Genomic DNA, 23,774 nt, shown 5'->3' on the forward strand with positions numbered 1-23,774 from the left:
ACACTGCGGTTTGGTCCAGTAGTCGTAAGCGTCTTTGTATTTAATGCGCATGCGCAGGCTTGTACGTAACCTTGAAATTGTACATTTGTCTGAACAAATATTTCTAAATTGAGCTCCTAATCAAATATAACAGTGTTTTAGGAAGAAAACAAAAAAAAATATTTGGATTGAATGACAAAAGTATTAATCAGTTGAATACACAACCTTAAAATTTTACATTTGTCAAAATGGATATTTCTTAATTGAGCTCCTAATTAAAAATATCTATATTTCACAGTATTTTGAAATAAAAAAAAGTTATTTTAAAAATAAAACAAAAAATGTTTATTTGAATTGAATTACAAAATAATAATCAGATGAAGTACGGCTTAAAACCCTTTTTCCAGTGCATGCACAATGATGCACAGCTTTGCTGGCCACTCCCGCTAATCTAGATCTCCGCCTATAGGACACCTCGCTGTTCCATCTATCCAGCTGATACCGCAAGACTGCTTGAAAATCATTTCACAAAACATTTCTAGTGAAGAGTATTAGTCGGTGAAAACGATCCGATTTGGTTTTATGAGGTTCAGGGATATTTCCGTAAAGACGGAGTCATTTCGAAACCGCATCGAGCTGTAGAAACGCTGTAGTAAATATTCAAGGCGCTGGTTCTCCACAGAAAAAAGTGGAGCGCATCAAGCCTGCGCACTGTATGCAATCATTCAGTCACAAGGAGATTCAACCTTTTAAATAGAGCAGAAATACTTTTTAATGTACAGTTACTAATTACATTTATCAAGGGGCTTTATTTAAAGCTGCAAAAAGAATACAAATAAAATAATAAATAAAAAATTCAACGCAACTCTGACGTCCCCCCGTTTCACACAAAACCGCATAGGTCCGGATAGATTTGAAACCACCTCCGAGGGTGGTTTCAGAAATGTGCGGTTTCAGGCACCAGATTCGCCGGCTCCTTCTGGACGTCGGCCGAACGGACAAGACTTAGGGCCTGTGTCCACCAAAAGCGTTTTTAAAAGACGGAGCGCCGGTCTGCAATGCATTCTCTATGGCAGGACGCGCAAGCAGCGCGCCTTTTAAAAAGCCGGCCGGAGCGTTTAAACGCTCCACGCGCCTCGCGCTTTTAGACGCGCGCCCCCGTTGAAAAAAGTTGAACTTTTGAAGAAAAGCGCTTCACGTCATCGGCGCTTTTTTTGAACGACCAATCAAAATCGAGGATGAGGCAAGGCTAAAAGTATAAACCGAACTCAAACTGAAACAAACTGAAACATGTCGGACGAAAGCTTGATAACAGCTGTGAGCGAGTGTCCGGTCCTGTACGACCTCACGTTGAAGGCCTACCACGACCTAACAAAACGCAACCAGGCCTGGCGAGACATTTCATCTATGCTGGGCGTTACAGGTGAGAATTATTTATTAATTATTTATATTATTATCATGTTTAATAATGATATTATCGCATTTAACTATTAGCCGTTAGGTACAAACTGCCACCCGTACTTGGCAGTTAGTATTAACGTTTACTTGGCAGTTAGTATTAACGTTAACTTGGCAGTTCGTATTAACGTTACTGATAGGTAGGCTTGATATTAACCTTGTAGGTTGTGTGAATTGCTAATTGTAGAGACATAATCTTGTATCAACAGCTGAAGTGTCCCGCAAGAAATGGAAGTACTTGCGGGATAAATATTTGAGGGAGAGGAAGGCAGAGAGGGACAGGAAGAAAAGTGGGGCCGGTGCCACCTCTTTCAAGAGGTGGAAGTATATGGCGATCATGGGCTTCCTGGAGCTCCATGTGAAGGAGAGGGTATCTTCTAGTAATATGGAGCAGGGAGATTATAGCCGGCAGGAAATAGCACCGGAGATCTTGGCCCTGCTAGCGCCCAGTATGTCTCCCCAACGAGAGGTAGGCCTATAACAAAAGCTATAGTAGCCTAAAACATATGCTAAAAACATACCCTAACATACTAGTGTTCTTAAGGTTTTTGTTGGGTGAAGCCAGATGCAGAGATATTTATAAGTATTCACCATTTTAATTTGCACATTTTAAACAAACAAATGTATGCTTTCTTTCACAGGTGGTGGCTCAAAGTGAAGAGGAGATATCTCCTCCCTCTCCCAGCCTATCAGAGTCCGCTGTGGACACCTCTCCTCCATCTCCTCCCACTACCTCTATGGTGACTCTGGTCACACCGCTGCGTCCTGTACCTCCACCACCACGCAGGAGACAGCTGGAGCAGCCGCTGTCTGCGTTCCAGAAATCAATCCTGTCCTCCATCCAGAAAGAAAAGGAGAATACAATGGCTGTGGACAAGGATGAGCATTTTATGCTCAGCCTCGTCCCATCATTGAGGAGGCTGTCGAACCAAAAAAGGGCCCAGGCGCGCATGAGGATGCAGCAGGTCCTTTATGATGTGGAGTTTGGAGAGTAATTAATTTGTAATCATTTTCTATTTAGATTTAGTTTTAAGATTTAACATTTTTTTAAATGTGTAAATAAAATTTGTAATCAGTTTCTAGTTAGATTTAGTACAAGCTATAAGAAATGTTTCAAATGTGTACATAATATCTTGGAATCATTTTCTATTTAGATTTAGTACAAGCCATAAGAAATGTTTCAAATTTGTACATAATATCTTGGAATAATTTTCTATTTAGATTTAGTACAAGCTATAAGAAATGTTTCAAATGTGTACATAATATCTTGGAATAATTTTCCAATGAATCAGTTAATTAAACATTTAAATGCTAAGACAATGTTGTTTTGTTTTCATTACATTGGGTAGTAGTAGGATAATGAATGCTCTGATGATGATGAAGGTGTTAAAGGTGTGTTTTTGTCTTCAGAAGTAATCCAGCATGCAACATGAATGTTGGATTGATTTAAGAAATTGTATTATTAGTTTTGGTTTTTCGCCTTTTTTGATTTAAATATAGACAAAAATTATAAACTAAATTCCATCCTGCCAAGTCACTCGACCAGGCAGAGATGAAAAATAGCGGTTGAAGGTCTCCCTCATTGCGACCGCTTCCCTGGAAGCGTTGTTGCTGCCGACCCTCAGACAAATCACCTCAGACAAATGCAAAGCCGTTGGGTTGCTCTCCCTATAATTGGTGTTCTTCTTGGCGATGGTCGGCCCAATAAATGTTAACACTCCTTCATACTGCTGCCGGTTGAGTCTGAAATAGACCTTGAAGCGATCCTCGTCCAGGCGGAGCTCTTGACACAGCCAGTGGTATTCCCCGTACTGCCCCTACCACGATTAATACTGTGGACCCACACTCTCCTCCGGGCAACCACGACAGGCGCAGGGGGATCGTCCGCAACCTCCGCTGCCACGGCAAGAAGCGCTATTAATCTTCGATTCATTTCGCAAATTGTAGGAGTAACCAGAGAGGACGTTCAGGTGTCAGATGCCATATGATGGAGCCAACAGATAGAAGCTGTGAATCTATGGATACAAGCGATGACGCGTATTTAATGACGTAAACGAAAAACGCTTCGTGCGTCTTTTTTTGAGCGGCGCGCACAAACGCGTTGAAAGCAGTTCACGGAGCGCTCCGTCTTTTAAAAAGGCTTTTGGTGGACACGGGCCCTTAGGGGCCGTGTCCACTAAAAGGCGGAGCGCCTGTCTGCAATGCATTCTCTATGGCAGGACGCACATGCAGCGCGCCTTTTAAAAAGCCGCCCGGGGCGGTTAAACGCTCCGCGCGCCTCACGCTTCTAGGCGCGCGCCCCAGTTGAAAACAGTTTAACTTTTGAAGAAAAGCGCTCCACGTCATCGGCACTTTTTCCGAACAACCAATCAAAATCGAGGAGGAGGCAAGGCTAAAAGTATCAACAGAACACAAACTGAAACATGTCGGACGAAAGATTAATAACAGCTGTGAGTGAGTGTCCGGTCCTGTACAACCTCACGTTGAAGGCGTATCATGACCAGACAAAGCGCAACCAGGCCTTGCGAGACATTTCAGCTATGCTGGGCGTTACAGGTGAGAATTATTAATTAATTATTTATATTATTATCATGTTTATTAATGATATTATCGCATTTAACTATTAGCAGTTAGGTACAAACTGCCACCCGTTTACTTGCTCTTGTGTTTACAAACACGGTAGTCAAGTAAGCTATTCAGTTAGTATTAACGTTACTGATAGGTAGGCTTGATATTAACCTTGTAGGTTGTGTGAATTGCTAATTGTAGAGACATAATCTTGTATCAACAGCTGAAGTGTCCCGCAAGAAGTTGAAGTACTTGCGTGACAAATATTTAAAGGAGAGGAAGGCAGAGAGGGACAGAAAAAAAAGTGGGGCCGGTGCCATCTCTTTCAAGAGGTGGAAGTATATGGCCATCATGGGCTTCCTGGAGCGCCATGTTAAGGAGAGGGTGACATCCAGCAATATGGATTCAGAGCAGGGAGATTATAGCCAGGATAGCTAGGAGATAGCACCGGAGATCTTGGCCCTGCTAGCGCCCATGATTTCTCCCCAACGAGAGGTAGGCTACTGGTAGGCCTATAACAAAAGCTAGTAGCCTAAAACATATGCTAAAACATACCTCAGTGATGATGATGATGATGTTCAGAGACAATACTGTAAATTATATGCACAAGCTAACATGTTGTCACGAAAATGTCATATGTGTACTGATGATGTTAAGATTGCCCTTTTTAAAGCTTATTTTACTCCACTGTATACTGCCCACTTGTGGTGCAGATACAGTAAAAGTAAATATAACAAATTGAGAGTGGCGTATAATGATGCTCTTAGAATTCTGCTGAGGCTACCAAGGTGCACAAGTGCCAGTCAACTGTTTGTAAACAGTGGTGTTCCCACTTTAAATGCATTGCTCAGGAATCTAATGTACAGTTTTATGATGAGATTGATGGACTCAAAAAATGAAATCATAATGACTAACCATTCCTAAGATAAGCAGCATCAGATACACTTCCAGTCTCAGTCTCTAGCATTGGTGAGAGTGTCTGTATGTTTTTTTTTAGTTGTGTTTCTTATTTGTTTGTTGTTGTTTAGTCTGTTGTATTGTCTTGTCTATGGACCTATATGAGTCTGAAACAAAGATAAATAATAATACCCTAGCATACTAGTGTCTTGGCTGTGAATGAGACTGAGCTTGTGCTAAAGGAATGACGATATGATGATGTAACTAATTACCCTATTACAATATGTAAACAGACACACATCATATACGATTCCTTTTATTTAACCTTTATTTTTTTCAGGGAAGGCAATTGAGAGCAAGACCTCTAAGTATTTTTAAATTAGAAGATGAGGCATGTATAACACATCTAAGTAAAGTCTTCCTGTTCAAGATTGAAAAAGAAGACTTGTTTCTGTATACAAATCTACTTTTCCCTTAAGGTTTTTGTTAGGTGAAGCCAGATGCAGAGATATTTATAAGAATTCACCATTTTAATTTGCACATTTTAAACAAACAAATGTATGCTTTCTTTCGCAGGTGGTGGCTCAAAGTGAAGAGGAGATATCTCCTCCCTCTCCCAGCCTCTCACAGTCCGCTGCGGACACCTCTCCTCCATCTCCTCCCACTACCTCTACGGTGGCTCTGGTCACACCGTTGCGTCCTGAAGCTTCACCACCACGGAGGAGAGAGCTAGAACAGCCGCTGTCTGCGTTCCAGAAATCAATCATGTCCTCTATACAAAAGGAAAAGGAGAATGTACTGACTGTTGACGAGGATGAGCATTTTATGCTCAGCCTTGTCCCATCGTTGAGGAGGCTGTCGCACCAAAAAAAGGCCCAGGCGCGCATGAGGATGCAGCAGGTCCTGTACGATTTGGAGTTTGGAGAGTAATGAATTTGGAATCATCAAGTTTCAAATGTGTACATAATATCTTGGAATCATTTTCTAATGAATCAGTTAATTAAACATTTTAATGCTAAGACAATGTTGTTTTGTTTTCATTACATTAGGTAGTAGATACATAATGAATGCTCTGATGATGATGAAGGTGTTAAAGATCCCATGCCACACCCATTTCATTCTTTTTTTTTATTTATAAAAAATGTATTAAAAAAATAATAATTTATAATCCTTGATGTCCTTTGATCGAGTTTGTAACCTTGTTTGTGTTGGAAATGCCTTGGATAGCTTATTTCAAGCTATTCTAGCATGTCTGAAAAGCCTGGTAGAAAAGACGACTGCTTTTCTCATGAATATCCATGTATTTATGAGCGTTGCTCAGATTGGACCGCTGTTTTCATGAATATCCAATATTTAAATTTCGCTTTGCTCTGATCGGACGACAAAGCAGCTGTCCATATGCTTACCGAGGCACAGCAAGCCTAAAACGATGGCAGGAATTTTGCCCTACGTGTTTGATCCAGAGTCGGAAGATGAGACTGAAGGAGAAGACCAAGAACAACCACAAACACGTACAATGATGGACGTTTCAGAATGATAATGTGAGCTAACTTAACTGACATATAGGGCTTAGTTGTGGCTATACGCCAATAAACAGAGCGTAGGCCTATTCCCACCTCTATTATTTCCGAAATAGATTATGCACCTTCAAATAGTTTATGAACCCAATGCATTTTGTAATATTCCAAAATCACAGGGTATTATCTACATTTAGGCTACGTCTAATATAGTAGGCCTACAATAGGCCCATATACTCAACTTTCCCGGAATCAGGCTGTTCTAACACTTTTGGTATGTCTTTTCTAATCATCACGACGTGATAATGAGAAAATACATACCAAAAGTGCTCGACATCGGTGGACCACGACATGCTGTGATAACCAAATTTGTGCTTTTTATTAAACCACTAGGCCTACTCACCTGCATATAGCCCTTTCCATCAAATAGCTTGTTAGTGATTGCTTTATTGATACATTCTAACAGAGCAACCAGGTTATTCAAATAGGCCTAGGCTTAGGATAGTCATAATTATTTTTTATGTTGGCATTCAAAGATGTGTTGTAAGCCGATTTAGTCATTTGCAAAGACCTACAGCATCTTAATTTTCATATAATCAGACTGATAATGACTAATCTGACTTTTTTATAATAGGTAGGCCTATAGCCTAATTTGTGTTTCATTATTGATGGCTGCCAAACACATTGACTACCTTTTGCTTCAGGTGTACCTGTGGGAATTGCTCTACAATGCAGATAGAGGTGGAGAATGTATGCTGCAGGGAGACACCAACGGTAAGACGGTGCAACGATGGGTGATACGGATTTCATTTTGGTTATACACTGTCAGTAAAATCAGATTATATTAATCAAACATATCTGATTGCACAGGTTGTAAGAATAATGGAAGACGGGAATCCACCAGTATTATGCATGACCCTCCACCCAGGACTAGATCCAGTTTGTTTCAATAGATATTCCCAGCAAAATGCCCTGAACATATATCGATGTGATTAGGGGAACTTGCAAGTTAGAGGTAATGAGTAAGTGAGATGAAAAAATTTCTTCACTACGGCACATCAGCATATTCAAACATGTCTACCAAGCTCATACACTATTTTGAATAGTGAAAATTAAAGTGATGGAGCTGTACCTACACATAATAACAATACAAATAATGATAATTTTTTATTCTATTTACACGTGACAAAACATAACTCACACACTATATACAGTTCAGCCTTGGCCATATATACATAAACAACAATGTCAACAATGTTTTTGGAAAAAGGGTTCTATGTTCCCCGGTCTGTTACTTTTTCTACCATTACTGCCAAATTCCGGCCGAGATAACTACCATTGCATGTCTTTACCTTTTGTGGAAGAGGGAGAGACGTCTGATAACCTGACGCAGTCTATTCATACGCCGGTAAACAAACCCCGAGAAGCCCAATCCCTACGAGAGCTCCCCGCGCTACGGCCATCCGGAGGCGCACAGAGCTTTTGGCCGTGATATTATTAAACAATTACATTAAATTATATATATTATATAAAATATATATTATATAAAAAGCTCCGGGAGTTGCAAACGGCAACAATCACTTTCTCCTCCATGCTGCAGTTCACCCCGGACTGCACTGCACTGAGTTGGCCGGTTGAACGCTGATTGGCTGTTATGTTACACATGTCACTCAGTGGCCACGCTGTTGAACGCCGATTGGCTGTCATCACGCGAATGTCGCGTCAAAGTTTAATATTTTTAAAGATTGATAGATTGCGGGGAACATAGGACCCTTTTCCCAGAAAAGGGTACTATGTTCCCCGCTTTTCCAGAAAAGGGTCCTATGCTCCCCGGTATGTATGGCTACAGGGGAACATAGGACCCTTTTTGGGAAAAACGGGGAACATAGGACCCGGGGAACATAGGACCCGGGGAACATAGGACCCGGGGAACATAGGGATGACCCCTGTTCATGCTACCGTTGTCCAAGATGGGCCTATAGATCATGTAGTTACATATAACTTTTTATATAGGATTTCATTGTGTAGATAAAATTACTTACGGCTGTTGGAGAAGTGGGCAACCTCCGTGATGGCACAACTCCAGGTTTCAAAACCAACTTTGATGCAAACCCGATGCTGTACTCCCCGAAGTTGACAAAGTCATCGTCTTTGAAATGCTCCGAACACAGCACCAATCTGGTTCCATAGTTTTTCGGAATTTCTCCAAAAATAAATTGCAAGCATGTCTCCCTTAATTCCTCTGTCTTTGGCAGGAGATGCAATGTGGATGTTTTGCCTTGGCATAACACACAGGTTCGATGTCGTTCTGCCATTGCAATCAAAATTCTGTAACTAGCCTGTTACTACGCAGCGAACTACATACACGTATTAGCACTAGCTCAATCGCGACTCTCTGTGGTCGGTTATGAACCAACAAAGTGGGCAGGGCCATGAATAATAATTTGACAACGCTACGTAACAGTGTCACCTTATCAAAGTTGGCTAATTTCTTCTGCCTTTTTCCTTTCATTGGCTATTGCATTCAGCAGACAAACTGCATAGATTTCAAACTTACCACAGGTCACAAACTTATTATGACCTATGTTATTTAACAAACAACAGGAAAAATGTGATTTTAATGGCATGGGGCCTTTAAAGGTGTGTTTTTGTCTTCAGAAGTAATCCAGCATACAACATGAATGTTAGATTGATTTAAGAAATTTAATTATTAGTTTTGGTTTTTCGCCTTTTTTGATTGAAATATATAAAAAAATAATCAACTCAATTCCATCCTGCCAAGTTACTCGACCAGGCAGAGATGAGAAATAGGGGTTGAAGGTCTCCCTCACTGCGACCACTTTCCTGGAGGCGTTGTTGCTGCCGACCCTGGGGATCGCCCGCAACCTCCGCTGACACGGCAAGAAGCGCTATTAATCTTGCATTCATTTTCTAATAAAATTGTAGGAGCAACCAGAGAGGACGTTCAGGTGTCAGATGCCAGATGATGGAGCCAACAGATAGAAGCTGTATATCTATGGATACAAGCGATGACACGTATTAATGAGGCAAACGAAAAATGCTCCGTGCGCCTTTTTTGAGCGGCGCGCACAAACGCGTTGAAAGCAGTGCACGGAGCGCTCCGCCTTTTAAAAACGATTTTGGTGGACACGGCCCCTTATGCGGATTCACCAAAAAATCGGCTTCGTGTGGACGGGGCCTTAGAAGGCGAACACACGTTCACCAAGACGGGGAGACAGCGCTGGGCGACTTACGCCACTATCTGCCAATGGATCGTGGATGCCTGGGCTGATATATCAGTCTCAACTGTGGTCAAAGCTTTCACGAAGGCAGGATTAATCACTGAACTGCCAGGCAACAGCAGCGACACTGACTCGGATAATGACGAGATGGAGCCGGGCATGTTGGATGCCGTACTCGCCCAACTGTTCAATTCGGGCTCTGAAGAAGAAGAATTCGAGGGATTCGCGGACGGGGAATTAACTGAAACTTTACGTGTTATACGTAACAGAACAATGTTGAGTTATGCACTAACGTTTTAATTAGAGGTATCAGACTGTTTCTTTTACGTCTTTAAAACTGAACAAGGCTGGGAGATATTGTTAATATGCACATTAACGTATAAACATCGTTACCATGGGAGTGAACGGAGTTGTCAGAACGCTTAATAAAGTTTGACTTTATCTGACTGTTTTGTTGACATTCCCTTTAGCACAGCTCCATCTAGTCGATGCATAATGCAACCCCAGTCAAACGTTTGACTGCAGTATCTTATATTCTATGTGCCTTATAATCTGTTGCGCCCTATATATGAAAACAGTTCTAAAATAGGCCATTCATTGAAGGTGCGCCTTATAATCCGGTGCGCCTTATAGTGCAGAAAATACGGTAGTCCTCGTTTGTATTTCTTTCGAAATGTTGAACTTTTGCATGGTGCCATCTTCTATGTCAGATCCAGTACCCTCCACCATTGTACTTCAGTTGTATCAACAGCCTCTGTTAGCTTAGCTTCAGACACTGTGGATGTTAGTTTCTGCTGGTGAAGTCCCACCCACTGGCACTGATCTAATAGGTGTGTAGCGTCAGTGGGTCCCACCCCCTATAGAGGGGTGGGACTAGTGGTTGTAGTCTTGCGAGAATCCTCCCCTCTTACACTTCTTATTTACTTCTACGCAAAAATCGTCATATTGCGTCATTCTAAACAGGAAGTGTTGGAGATCGATACGGATCTCTCCAGTCTCTCCAGAAAATAAGGGAATGATGCTCGACCATTCAAAAATATGAGGGGGTTTCTAACGATACAAAGCTTAATGGAAATGGGTGATGTTGCCCTTTAAGCAGACTCACCTGCCCCCTGTTAATTAGTCATGTGATTTGTTCAGCCATTTTGTCTCACTGTATTTAAGCCTGATCTTTTCACTCTGTTTGAGTCTTCACTGAACCCCTGTGAGTAAACCCTAGTCTTGAACAGTCTATTTTGGATTTGCTGATTGCCTTCTTGTACTTTGACCGTGGACTGTTTCTTTTCTGAGTTTTGGATTACCCTGTGGATTTGTTCGCTTTTTCTGGATTGATTTTGTTGCCAACCTTTGCCCGTCTGTTTACCCTGCCTTTTGGAATACCCCATGGATTTACTGTCAATGTGCATTGCCTTTTTTCGATTCTTGGACTGGAGTTTTTGTGTTTTTTGCTTTTTGGAATTTTCGGACTGAGTTTATGTTTTTGGATCTCCTGAGCTTTATTGGAACTTTATTTGTCTGAGGAATAAATACCTTAAAGAGCCCATGCCATTAAAATCACATTTTTCCTGTTGTTTGTTAAATAACATAGGTCTGAATAAGTTTGTGAGCTGTGGTAAGTTTGAAATCTATGCAGTTTGTCTGCTGAATGCAATAGGCAATGAAAGGAAAAAGGCAGAAGAAATGAGCCAATCTGGATAAGGTGACACTGTGACGTAGCGTTGTCAAACTATTATTCATGGCCCTGCCCACTTGGTTGGTTCGTAACCACCCACAAGAATTCTGAAGGAGTCGTGATTGAGCTAGTGCTAAATGCTAATACGTGTATGGTAGTTGCTTAGTTCGTAGTAACAGGCTAGTTACAGAATTTTGAATGCAATGGCAGAACGACATCGAAGTTCATGAACTGCGACATGCTGCCTGCCGTCGGTTGCCGCGAGGCACCACCGCCGCGAAGCACCACCGCCCGGCAGCGGGCAGCCGGGCGGTGGTGCCTTGCGCCGGCAGCAGGCAGCGTGCGGTTCTGTCTACTACAGATTGATGTGGAAGTGGAAGAACCAGAGACGTCGGAGAACCCGACGAAGTCCTTTGGGATTCATTATATCGTCTGGACGTGCACACAGCTTTTGGCCGTGATAATATGTATTATTTGATATAGATATCTATGTATTATATGATATTATTTATATATAGAGCTCCAGGACTGTAACGCAAGTGTTGTACACTTCCTTGTTATTTGGATAACCGTTCTGCTGTTGGTGTGATAACACGTCGGACTCTCGTCTGGTATTTCTACAACGAGACTCGTAGTGGGGGTTATCTCAGCCATGGTTGAGAATGAATTGGGGGAAAGGAACTTTGGCTTTGACTCCCTGAAGTAGGCATGAACCACAACATGGAGGAGAAAGGGATTGTTGACCGCGGTCGTCTCCCGCCGGAGCCTCGCTGCCGATGGACCACCGCTTCAGGAGGCGGTGATTAGCGCTGACCGCTGCCGAGGCGGCGGGAAGCAGGGCTCAAGCGGGATACATTCGCGGCCAACAATCCCCTTCTCCTCCATGTCGTGGTTCATGTACTTCAGGGAGTCAAAGCCAAAGTTCCTTTCCCCCAATTCATTCTCAACCATGGCTGAGATGACCCCCACTACGAGTCTCGTTGTAGAAATACCAGAGACGAGAGTCCGACGTGTTATCACACCAACAGCAGAACGGTTATCCAAATAACAAGGAAGTGTACAACACTTGCGTTACAGTCCTGGGGCTCTACATCTAAATAATATCATATAATACATAGATATCTATATCAAATAATACATATGATCACGGCCAAAAGCTGTGTGCACCTCCAGACGATATAATGAATCGCAAAGGACTTCGTCGGGTTCTCCGACGTCTCTGGTTCTTCCACTTCCACATCAATCTGAAGAAGACGCGGCCGTTGGAGATTCATAATAGCCTATCGTCTGGAGGCTCACACAGCTTTTGGCCGTGATAATATATATTATGATATAGATATCTATGTATAAAATGGGTTTCTAAGAGCCATTGCGATACATCCACCGTAAACAGAGCGCATGGTACCGTGGCTACAAGCTGCTCAGGGCCAGGTGATAATATATATTATAGATTATATGATATAGATATCTATGTATAATATGGGTTTCTAAGAGCCATTGCGATACATCCACCGTAAACAGAGCGCATGGTACCGTGGGCTGCTCAGGGCCAGGTGATAATATACATTATATATTATATTATATTATATAGATGTATAATATGGGTTTCTACGAGCCATTGCGATACATCCACCGTAAACAGAGCGCATGGTACTGTGGCTACAAGCTGCTCAGGGCCACACCCCCACCTCCCTCCTTGACCTGCCTTGACATGCCCACCGTAACCAGAGCGCATTGTACTGTGGCTACAAGCTGCTCAGGGCCACACCCCCACCCCCCTCCTTGACCTGCCTTGACACGCCCACCGAAACAGCGCGTTTGGGGGAAGCTCAATGTGCGACAGGTTCGGAGTGGCTGTAACTGCACCACGGCTGAATTTCGGGGACGTCTTTGAATACTGTGTTTGTGGCCCACTAATACCTATATTAAAGCATCCATAAATAGCATGGCATGGGATCTTTAAAACTTATCCTGCTTTTGCTTCGCACTTGAGTCACCCTAGCTTCTGTGTACCAAACCGTGACAATCGGCCATGTTTGATTGTATTGTGTTGTGTTGGTTATTGAACTGTTAACCCGCGAACTTGGGTTATGTTTATCAGTGTTACTATAGAGATCATGATGACAGCTGATGTAACTGATGTCCGGGCGTGTGCAGGACCGAACCGCGCTGTATGACCACCGTTACACTGCGCATTTACAGTAAAAAGAAGCTGAGACGGTAGTACCCAGATAGCAAGCACACGTTGGCCCAACTGCGGCATTGGTTGGCGACTGGTTGGAAAGGTTGGCGGTGGAATTCCAACGTTGGGCCACCCTCATGCCAACCTCGGCTTCCGCAGCAGCAAGTGTTGGCGTATGGTTGGAAAGCCGACGTAAAAAATCACGAGTTAGAAGATTAAAAAAAAAGTCACAGGCTGATCAATTCCTATACATTTTAACTCAGCGCTGTCGAATTAAACATTTCCCTTTACTATTTAGTCGGTCTGAATGTATTTTTTAATCCCCGACTTCCAACGTCAAAACATTGTCGGGCCATCGTTGGCCCAACACCAAGCTTTGGCGCAACCTCAAGCAGCAGCAAGCGTTGGCGTTTGGTCAGAAAGCCGACCTAAAAAATCAAGAGTTAGAGGATTTTTTTTGTGTATTTGTATTTTTTTTTCAGGCAATGCTGTATATTGTAACAGAAGCAATGATTGTAAACACAGCCTGAACCAATAGGTACAGCAGTTCCAAGAAAAAAAAGCACATTTGTGTGAAACATGTGAAAGCCCATTGGGAAACTCCAACTCCCATTGTCATTGTGACACAGCACTCCACAGCACACAAGTGAACACTGCACACAACGAAATTGCATTTATGCCTCTGGGATACAAGTCTGACACCCTAACCGCTTACCCATGACTGCCCGTTTGAGCTGTACAATTGTAGTTTTTTTTTTACTTTTCAGAAATGTTATACATTTTCATCTGAAAAAGATTTTCCCCTTTCCCTTTCATTTAGGCAGACGTGCAAGTTAATGAACATGGAGCAATTGATCTTAAAATCATAAATATGTAAAACCCAAAAGGTACAGCGTGCTGCCCCCCCCCCAAAAAAAATACAGCCATTTCAGCAATAGCATGCTGTATGTTGAGCACACATGATGCAAGACCCCCCCCCCCAACACCTTTGTTTTTAATGCCTTCTTTATGTAGGCCTATTGTATGCTACAGTAGAACAGAAACCACCATCACAACAGTGTAGCTGAAGTTTGAAGGCTCAAAGCAGTCAGGCTGTTCACTTACCTGCAAAACCAATCTAACGATTTGAATTTAACAAATTGATACATAATTGTCAAAAGAATTATAAACACCTCTGTTGGCCCTCTTCACAATGGGACCCTTTCCCCCAAGCATTAATCTCAGGTGTTTTCGTATGGATTTAAATGGTGAGGTTAATGGCTTATATGGAGAGATTGCATTTGACCTGGTTGGGAACAGTGGAATAAAGAGCAAAGAACCCCATTGAAACACAACGATTGATCGACCCTGCTCACTGCAGGCTAAGATGTTTCATTAGCAAGAAAAAAAGGCAAAACACTGATGTATAAAATAGTACAACGCAAGTTTTAATTATCATGTGTATGTCAGTGCAAACAACTGATGAAAATGAAATGCAATATATAAATACAATCTTTGCAATTTGACTGAACAGACAAAATAAATGAGAAACTATGTACAGAAAAGGAGTTTGGGTGTAAGGGAAGGTACCTCCGCAAGCCGGGTTACTGTTCTAATTAAAATCGAAATTTCCTGTTTGGTCTGTGATGCACAGGCATGGGCATTTCTAAAAAAAAATAAAAGCACACAATTCCTATTACGACTGCGAAAGGTGCATGCAAGAGGGCCCAGGTCACTTTTCTCCCCTTAGGCTTTAAAAGCGGACAGTCCATTACAACACCTAGATGGAGGCTTGGTGACCCAATTTGTGCTGGACTTTGCACCTGGTGTGCCTAGGAGTGATAAGGGAGGGAGGGAGAGAGGGAGGTGGGGAGGGAGAGAGGTGGGGAGGGAGAGAGGGAGACCACCTTACAATGACACATTTAGGTAGATGCGCTTCAAACAGCTGAGCCAGACGAGATCTTTTGTGGAGCTCAACCAGACATATGGTGATACCCTACCTGAGTAAAAACAGACACAGTATACAACATGGAATAAGGAGAGATTAATATCAATGCATGCTCATCAACAGTCAAACACAGTCATGGGCGCACATGAGGGCTTGACATTGGCACCTGCCAACCGGCAAAGCGCTGGTAAAACTTGGTTGTGGCTAGAAACAATTTCAGTCTCAGTGTTCACTTTGACAGGTAAGTCTTTGGAAAGAAAAGTCACAACAGTTGCTAAAAAGCTAATGTCAAACCCTGGAGCGCACATCATTCTCTCTACCACACACACACACACACACACACACACACACACACACACACACACACACACAGCTTACTATTAAGTGTGCTGCAACAAGCCTTCCTGTGCTCTTCACATGGACTGGACAGCATGGATTCCAACATCAGAGTTTGGATGGAGGATCAGGTAAGTCTGAGAGATGGGGAGGTTAAGGGATTGGGGGAGTAGGGACAGATAAACCGGGGGGGGGGGGGGGGATAAACCACATATTAGGGAAATGAGTACAAGATAGCACTGGTGCTACCCTGATAACACTACTTTATTGCTTTGCTTACAATATTGCTTCATCAGTACAGGACCCCTGATGTAGCATGTTTTCTTTTTAGAGAAACGGGTCCAAACTGATATATGCAACAATAACAGCAATAAGCTCGCGACCATATAACATCAAAAAATAACTGTCAACAAAACTCGCGACCATATAACAACAAAAAATAACCGTCAGCTGCCTGCCAACAACCACATTTGATGCCGACAACTTCACATCGTCCAGTAAACACGTCAAACAATACCAAAACAAACAAACAAACAAACAAGTAAACCGGTTCACTTAGCCAAGGTAAGGCAAACCCCACCCGTTTGACAAAGTACCGGCTAAATTGCTAGTGCTAGTCGTAATGTTGTCAACAAATTCGCCAACAACTGTAGCTAGCTAGCCGCCAGCCGGGTTACCGTCTAGCCGCTACAAAATAATTCAATTATAGCCTACCTCTTACGACAGCAAAATTACAAAAATGGCAGAGAGTAAAATAATTTTATCAAAGAGGTCGCTGCGAAGGCATGTTAAAAGAGGAGCGGATGCTGCGTTGGCAGCGCTTCATGCTAGCGGGCCCACTTACTTTAACCTGGCCGCTGGCGCAGACACATTAGACACACCACCAAGTGTCCCAGCTTACACCGAAATAGAAAACGACGACGAAAGCGGAGATGGGGATTGGGTAATGGCATCAGAGGAGAGCGCCTCCTCTGGCGAGGATGACTGGGAGTTCAATGATTTGTCGAGCTCTAGCAGTGGCTCAGATTCAGAGGAGGGGGGCAGTTTTCAAGGGGACTTAAGACATGAGCTCAAGGAATGGGCAATCACAACAAATACACCAATTTCCCACATTTCCAGCCTGCTCTCCGTGCTTCGCAAGCACTTCCCAGATTCCAAACTGCCAAAAGACGGCCGCACTCTCCTGTCAACCCCTACTTATGCGGAGATAGTAACATGCACTATTTTGGTGTGGCAAAAGGGATCTTGGGCCGAATGCAAGAACAGGACTTAGCTAAAAACCAAACACTAAAACTAAAAAAAAAAAAATGTGGATGGCCTGCCCCTTTTTAAAAGCAGCAGCCAGCAATTTTGGCCAATTCTTGCACTAATTGAAGAGGACCCCATTAGATCCCCATTTCTAATTGGTTTATATTGTGGATACTCCAAGCCAACCGATGCAAGCGAGTACCTCTCTGACTTTGTGGCAGAGATGGGGAAGCTTGCATCTGATGGCTTGGAGTATCAGTCAAAAAAAATTCAAATCGAAATTTCCTGTTTTGTCTGTGATGCACCGGCAAGGGCATTTCTAAAAAACATAAAAGCACACAATTCCTATTACGGCTGCGAAAGGTGCATGCAAGAGGGCTCATGGGCAAACCGACGCCTAAATTACTCCGAAACAGATGCGGTTCTCAGAACCGATGACAGTTTTGCCACAAAAGTCAACAGGAACATCACAAAGAGGGCGACAGTCCATTACAACACCTAGATGTAGGCTTGGTGACCCAATTTGTGCTGGACTTTATGCACCTGGTGTGCCTAGGAGTGATGAGAAAGTTGATCTGGCTGTGGCAGAGAGGCCCCTTCCAACCCGCATTGGGAGTCAATCCATCTGCATTATTTCGGAGAACTTAATCAAATTGGGCAAGAGGCTGCCAAAGGAGTTTGGACGCAAGGGAAGGTCCCTCCGTGAGGTTGATCGGTGGAAGGCCACTGAATTTAGGACTTTTTTACTTTACACTGGCCCCATTGCATTAAAAAAAAAACTACCAAACACATGTATCAACATTTTCTTTACTCCACGTAGCAATAACAATTTTATGTTCCCCCGTCTCCACCACCGTTATTGTGACTATGCGGAAAATCTCCTGGTAGTGTTCGTTCAGAATTTTCACGCCATCTATGGGGACTTTCTGGGGTGTATAACGTCCACAGCTTGATCACCTGGCAAGTGATGTTAGAAAATATGGCCCACTACCCCAAATTTCAGCCTTTCCCTTCGAAAATTTCTTGTATAAATTAAAGAAACTAATTAGAAAGCCAAACCAGACATTACAACAAATTGTTAAACGATTAACGGAAAAATCAAGCATCAACCCAGTCTGTCCATCTTCCCATAACCAAAGTTCACCCTCAACAACACAGTACGCCACTGATAGATTTACCCTGTCCACAAAGGATGGGAACAACACAGTTTCGTGTGGTGGTGCCACTTTTAAAATAGAGGCAATTAGCAGGACACTTGGTGGTACGTCTTTTGTGGCGAGGCAATATTTAGACCAACGTCCATTTTTCAACCACCCTGTTGATTCAACTGCACTGGGGACAGCTGTGGTTGGGAACCTGGCAGAAGAGACCACGTCAATTGCCGTTAAAGATATTGACTTTAAGATGGTCACGTTAGAATACAAGAACAAACTTGTGGCAGTTCCACTCAACCACAACTAAATTAATTTAAAAATGATTCATATTTCAATCAATTAAATCGGTTATCTAAATTCAATGTGTTCAACTTTTTCAAAACGTATTTTCTGTTTAGATGTATGCGGTAGTTCATTTTACCGAGTCAAACGAGGTGGAGGTTGTGCCTTGCTCGTGGCTAAGTTTGGACGGCAAGGTGTCTTTTTGGCCACCGTATAAAGACACCAAGCGGACGAAAATTGCAGTCATCCAAAGCGCTATGCCAGATGAGACCTGGGGAGTTTTTTGTGGAGGTGGTGAAAACCTTTGGTGAGACAGACAAAAGTAGGATGTACCACTTTTTCTCCCCTTTAAAAGCTTTACTCACTTCATTGTTGTCTTCAACAGCCAATTATGATGCAGCGCGTATGAACCTGAAAAAAGCCCAAACCAGGAGCACCCTGACATCAGATGATGAAGGGGGTAAAAGAAGGAGAATGTAAGCACTGTGCAGTAATCTATACTATGAAAACCATCAGCTACACAAAACAATGCATGCTTATTGAGTGCTATCTTTTCTAATGCAGCCCTTCCTCAAAGCTGAAAGAAACTGTGCCTGCAGATGAGGGGGAGAAGCATACAAGGTCTGATTACAGATGGCCATGCATTATCACTCACATGAAGACATTTTGTGATTGGCAAGTTTGCAGTCTTACAAAACTGTTGTTGTTCATACTCTTGTACTGTTCCAATGTATAGGGCTAAGAAAAAGAAAAAAAGGAGTCCTCCACAAGCCCCTGCTTTCCCCACCTGCTTTTAGATCACAGCAGGACATACATAAAGGTATAACACATCATTCCAAATCTGAATTCTGCTATTCTACTCACTATCTTTTTTGAATGTCTCGAATCTGGGAAATTTGAATGTAATGAACTTCAATACACTGACTACTCTGATTATAAATATACATCTTCTTGCCTACAGTTGCTGCCCACACATCAGCTGCTCTTGAACAGGCCTCTGCCCAGATCTCTGGCAACATTCAAAGTCAATTCGGTACACAAACATCTGGCCTTACACAGCAATACTGAAAATCTGTTTAAACTTAAGTCTGTTAATTTTAGCAAAGGGTCTTACTCTTGACATGACAGTCATGATGTTTTTCTGTCCTGTAGAACGGGATCATGCACTCCTGCGTGCTGTGGAGGAGTTGAAGGCCTTGGTGAGGCAGAACAACCTCCTCCTCCAGGCCCTTACTAGGCAAAAAACTACATCAGCAGCAGCAGCAGACACTCTATCTGAGGAATTTAAGTTCCCAATGAACTGCGAGGAAGACCTTCAAAGGGTGGAGGATCTTCTGAGGGAGAAATCCCAGGAAAAGGCCCTGGTATAGTCATGACTTCTATAATACTGATATTTCAGTTCTTTGCTACAATGCATTACCAAAGATCAAAGTGCATGAAAGTCCTTGTGCACAACCCTTCAGCTTTCCAGGTGCAGGTGTTAGGCAGGAAAACGTGATCAAATATGAAAAGTTCATTGAACACCGCACACTGGATACTGTTCTTTTTTCTCTTTATTTTTAGGAGCGAACAACGCGTTTCGCCCAATGCGTTTTGAGGTTCGAACCTGAAGACGCATTGGGCGAAACGCCTTTGAGAAAAAAGAACAGTATCCAGTGTTTGGTGTTTAATGAACTTTTCGCATTACCAAAGATGTTAATTTTGAACGGTATGCTGACTATAAGCCATAATAAGTTATTCTAAAACATTACTTTCCATTCTTACCTGCAGGCAGCACACCTTAGTGCGCTTGGGGGCTGCAATCCTGGTGACGCGGTTCGAAGAATCCTTCGCCACATCCTCTCCAACCACTTTGCGCTGAAATTCAACTGGCTTGGCAGAGGAGGGAAGAAGCTGGCTTTTGCCTCCTACAAGGTGTGCAATGCAGTAAGAGGTATGTAAACAAATCACTCATTGAGCTATGAATTATGAAATGGATTCATTTATTTTGAATAACCATGGAGTGTACTGCATCTTGTCATTAAACACTTGTAATGCACTTTGTACCATTTTATTATTGGCCAGGACATGAAAAACGGATTACTAATCTCAAAGGATCTTTCCTCCTCAATAAATCAATGTTAAATAAACTAAATAAATACACTTTCTCTGTTTAGGTGCATCGGCTAGCCAGAACATTTCGGCCAGCGACTGCGAGGCAGTTATTAAAAACTGGCTGAAGTGCAGCGGTGACCGGAGTGGAGGAAGAAAGAGGAGAAAGCAGAGTGCATGAAGGTATGCATGAACAGCAAACAATCAAATACTGGAAATGAGACTTACATAGCTTTCTCTTGAAGCGTTTGAGGGGCAAGAGGGATGTGCTGAACCTTTTACAGTTGGAGCTTTACCTAACATGGAATTTAAAAGTTATTCTTCAAGGTGTTTGATTTTCTGTTGAACCAGACCCTGAAATCCACCATCCTAGTGCACCTTTAAGTAATTTACTAGTAAATAAATCCAGATAGACTATTTACAACACCATGGAGAATCAAATTACTCTAACAGAGTCAAAAATCGGTGTAAATTCTGAATTTGGCCAGTTTCAACTTTACAGCTCTTAATAGGTTACACAATAAGTACATTTAACTCTGAGAATGTTACTGACCAAAGAGTAAAATTAACACTATTTTGAGTGGGGTGTGAGAACAAAGAGAGGAGGTGAAACTACTTATGTATGTGAAAGTTTTAGAGGTGGACTTCAGCGTGTGGTTCAATAGGCAATTGTAGTAGAGTATCATTTTGGAGTCAATGGTGGGTACATGTACTATATGACTTGTATTTCTTTAACATTTGCCCTCTAATATAAGCCCATATAGCCATATTCCTTGCATCTTATGGAAAGACAAGACATAAAGTCAATTCTAAACGTAATGACAAAAAAAATAAACTCCCCAAACGGCAAATTGGCACAATATCCTATCCACCCGTTTTTTACATTTCCCACTTACAATTGGTAACTTTAATCGGAGTTCTTAAAATCGGTAAGTAATGTTTGGATTTCACCATAAAATGTAGAAAGCATGTTTTCCCGCTATCGCCAAAAGCATGGTTGCAAAATAGCATAACTAGGCTACTGTACGACGTCGGTCTCAGGGATGTTATTTTCCCCTCAAACTTGCCTTCTTTGCTCAACACTATTTCTTTAATTTTAGAACAATGATGATGAGCGAATTTGAACGAATTTAGTAAGGAAGTGGGAAAGTCTCCCACTAACTCTTGGCAAACAGCTAACTAGCACTAGAGATTAAAAAAGCTAGTTAGCACATCAATCAGTAGCCACGTGTTGAGAGAAAATGCTGCTAAAACTATCACAGGGCTTCATCATTGATATTGAACAGAATAATATTCAAGTCAATGGCATTAATACAAAAAGCTTGATTTAGAAAGCAAGAAAGCCAAACATTACCCATGTCACCAAATTGTACGCTTAACGATGATCTTCTACATTCCAGGTCCCCAGCAGTTCAGTCTTCCTCCTCCGAGTCCTTCCCCGGTCATCCTGGATCATGATACAACTAGCAGCGACAGTGACGACGACTGCAGCAGCCTGGAGTGACCCGCCTTCCGCCTGCACACCGACTCGGATTTTAATTCATTTTTAATTAATTTATTCTTCATCTTCTTCTTTTTATTATTATTATTATTATCATCATTATCATTACAAGTATTTAATAAGTATTTAATAAATGTTAACACTTTCCGGTTTAATTCCATGATGTTTGAATGGTTTTTGAACTCAAAACTCTTGTTGCTAGGTTTAATTAATAGGAAATTCAAATTATTTGGTAAAGGCAAATTAATACAATTTGGCTACCTTAATTATAAGTTGGCAATTGGCTATAAGCCAACGGTGGCCATCTGGGGATAATGCAAGTTTGTTCAAACGGTGGCCCTACGGCCGAAATGACGCGGTTACGTCGCTATGCCAACGGTGTGCCAACGTTACGGTACGGCCACACCAAACGCGTTAAAGGCGGCTGCATGCTTCAGCGTTGGTGTTACGTTGTTGCGCAAAATTTACTCAAAGCAATTCATGCTCCCTTTTAGGTTGCGCGTGTTGCGCGTGTTGCCAAGCAATTTACCGCCAGAACAGTAGGTGGAGTAATATGTGGAGGAAAGTTTTTCGTTGAAGACGACCTCGAGAATGACGTCTTTGTCTGTGGGAGTCGTTGGTTCCTCTGTCTGTGCAACAGACAGAGGAACAGGGGTGATGAAGTTGTTGATCATTGGGGTTGTATAAATGTGCATATCTCTCTACATTTTAAAACGACATAATGTGTTGGCAGCAAAGTTAACTTCACTTCAGGTTAATGCTTTTGTATATGAGCCTGCCGGGTGATACTCCAGACAGGAAGTAGTAACCAGACCAGCAAACCAATCACAGCCTTGCAGGCTGGGGGCTCGCGTAAAAGCTTACGTAAAAAATGACGCAAGTCTAGAAAAATCGCCCGACGCACGCAAGACGTGAGAAGTCGCGCAAGGGGGCGCAAGGGCGCGCAAGGGCCTCTTGCGCTTGCGCTTACGCTTACGTAACCGAGCATAAACCAGCCTTAAGGCTGGTTAAAGAGGCCCTTGCGCGCCCTTGCGCCCCCCTTGCGCGACTTCTCACGTCTTGCGTGCGTCGGGCGATTTTTCTAGACTTGCGTCATTTTTTACGTAAGCTTTTACGCGAGCCGCCCAGCCTGCAAGGCTGTGATTGGTTTGCTGGTCTGGTTACTACTTCCTGTCTGGAGTATCACCCGGCAGGCTCATATACAAAAGCATTAACCTGAAGTGAAGTTAACTTTGCTGCCAACACATTATGTCGTTTTAAAATGTACAGAGATATGCACATTTATACAACCCCAATGATCAACAACTTCATCACCCCTGTTCCTCTGTCTGTTGCCATCATTCACTGTGTATGGGGAGAACACGATCTGGCACATAAACAAACCAACGACTCCCACAGACAAAGACGTCATTCTCGAGGTCGTCTTCAACGAAAAACTTTCCTCCACATTACTCCACCTACTGTTCTGGCGGTAAATTGCTTGGCAACACGCGCAACACGCGCAACCTAAAAGGGAGCATGAATTGCTTTGAGTAAATTTTGCGCAACAACGTAACACCAACGCTGAAGCATGCAGCCGCCTTTACTCGCGTTAGGGGCGTCAAAATTCGGCATTTTTGCATAGGGAACCATTGGTATAGGCGCGTAGACGCGTTACATGCGATGAAGCGTCGCTTTAGGGGCGTTACGCGCGTCAGACGCACGTAATTACGCACGTAAA

The 23,774-nt window shown here is 42.6% G+C and overlaps 1 protein-coding gene and 2 long non-coding RNA genes across 6 annotated transcripts; 2 read left to right on the plus strand and 1 right to left on the minus strand.

Moving 5' to 3' along the window:
* Nucleotides 1–1,006: 1,006 nt before the first annotated feature.
* On the plus strand, nt 1,007–2,571 carry LOC130379240 (transcription factor Adf-1-like). 2 transcript variants are annotated; one of them, XM_056585957.1, is made up of 3 exons: nt 1,007–1,402; nt 1,647–1,906; nt 2,079–2,571. In XM_056585957.1, the coding sequence occupies exons 1-3, from the start codon at nt 1,270–1,272 to the stop codon at nt 2,430–2,432; spliced, it is 747 nt and encodes a 248-aa protein (XP_056441932.1). In that variant the 5' UTR covers nt 1,007–1,269; the 3' UTR covers nt 2,433–2,571. The 2 variants fall into 2 exon arrangements, 1 of the variants encoding a protein (XP_056441932.1); XR_008895101.1 differs by lacking the exon at nt 1,647–1,906.
* Nucleotides 2,572–15,388: 12,817 nt separating this feature from the next.
* LOC130380203 (uncharacterized) lies at nt 15,389–22,133 on the minus strand. 3 transcript variants are annotated; one of them, XR_008895208.1, is made up of 7 exons: nt 21,908–22,133; nt 20,782–20,849; nt 20,227–20,369; nt 19,577–19,695; nt 18,828–18,900; nt 15,821–15,915; nt 15,389–15,494 (listed from the first exon to the last, which is right to left on the minus strand). It is a non-coding gene; the product is annotated as an uncharacterized LOC130380203 (long non-coding RNA). The 3 variants fall into 3 exon arrangements; XR_008895209.1 differs by lacking the exons at nt 15,389–15,494; nt 15,821–15,915 and adding exons at nt 17,998–18,382; nt 18,602–18,733 and having other exon boundaries at nt 19,577–19,691; XR_008895207.1 differs by lacking the exons at nt 15,389–15,494; nt 15,821–15,915 and adding exons at nt 17,998–18,382; nt 18,602–18,733.
* Nucleotides 19,349–20,329, plus strand: LOC130380204 (uncharacterized). The gene is made up of 3 exons (XR_008895210.1): nt 19,349–19,495; nt 19,615–19,661; nt 20,233–20,329. It is a non-coding gene; the product is annotated as an uncharacterized LOC130380204 (long non-coding RNA).
* Nucleotides 22,134–23,774: the final 1,641 nt, after the last annotated feature.

This window comes from Gadus chalcogrammus, chromosome 3 (genome assembly GCF_026213295.1).
Source record: "Gadus chalcogrammus isolate NIFS_2021 chromosome 3, NIFS_Gcha_1.0, whole genome shotgun sequence".
Taxonomy (NCBI): domain Eukaryota; kingdom Metazoa; phylum Chordata; class Actinopteri; order Gadiformes; family Gadidae; genus Gadus; species Gadus chalcogrammus.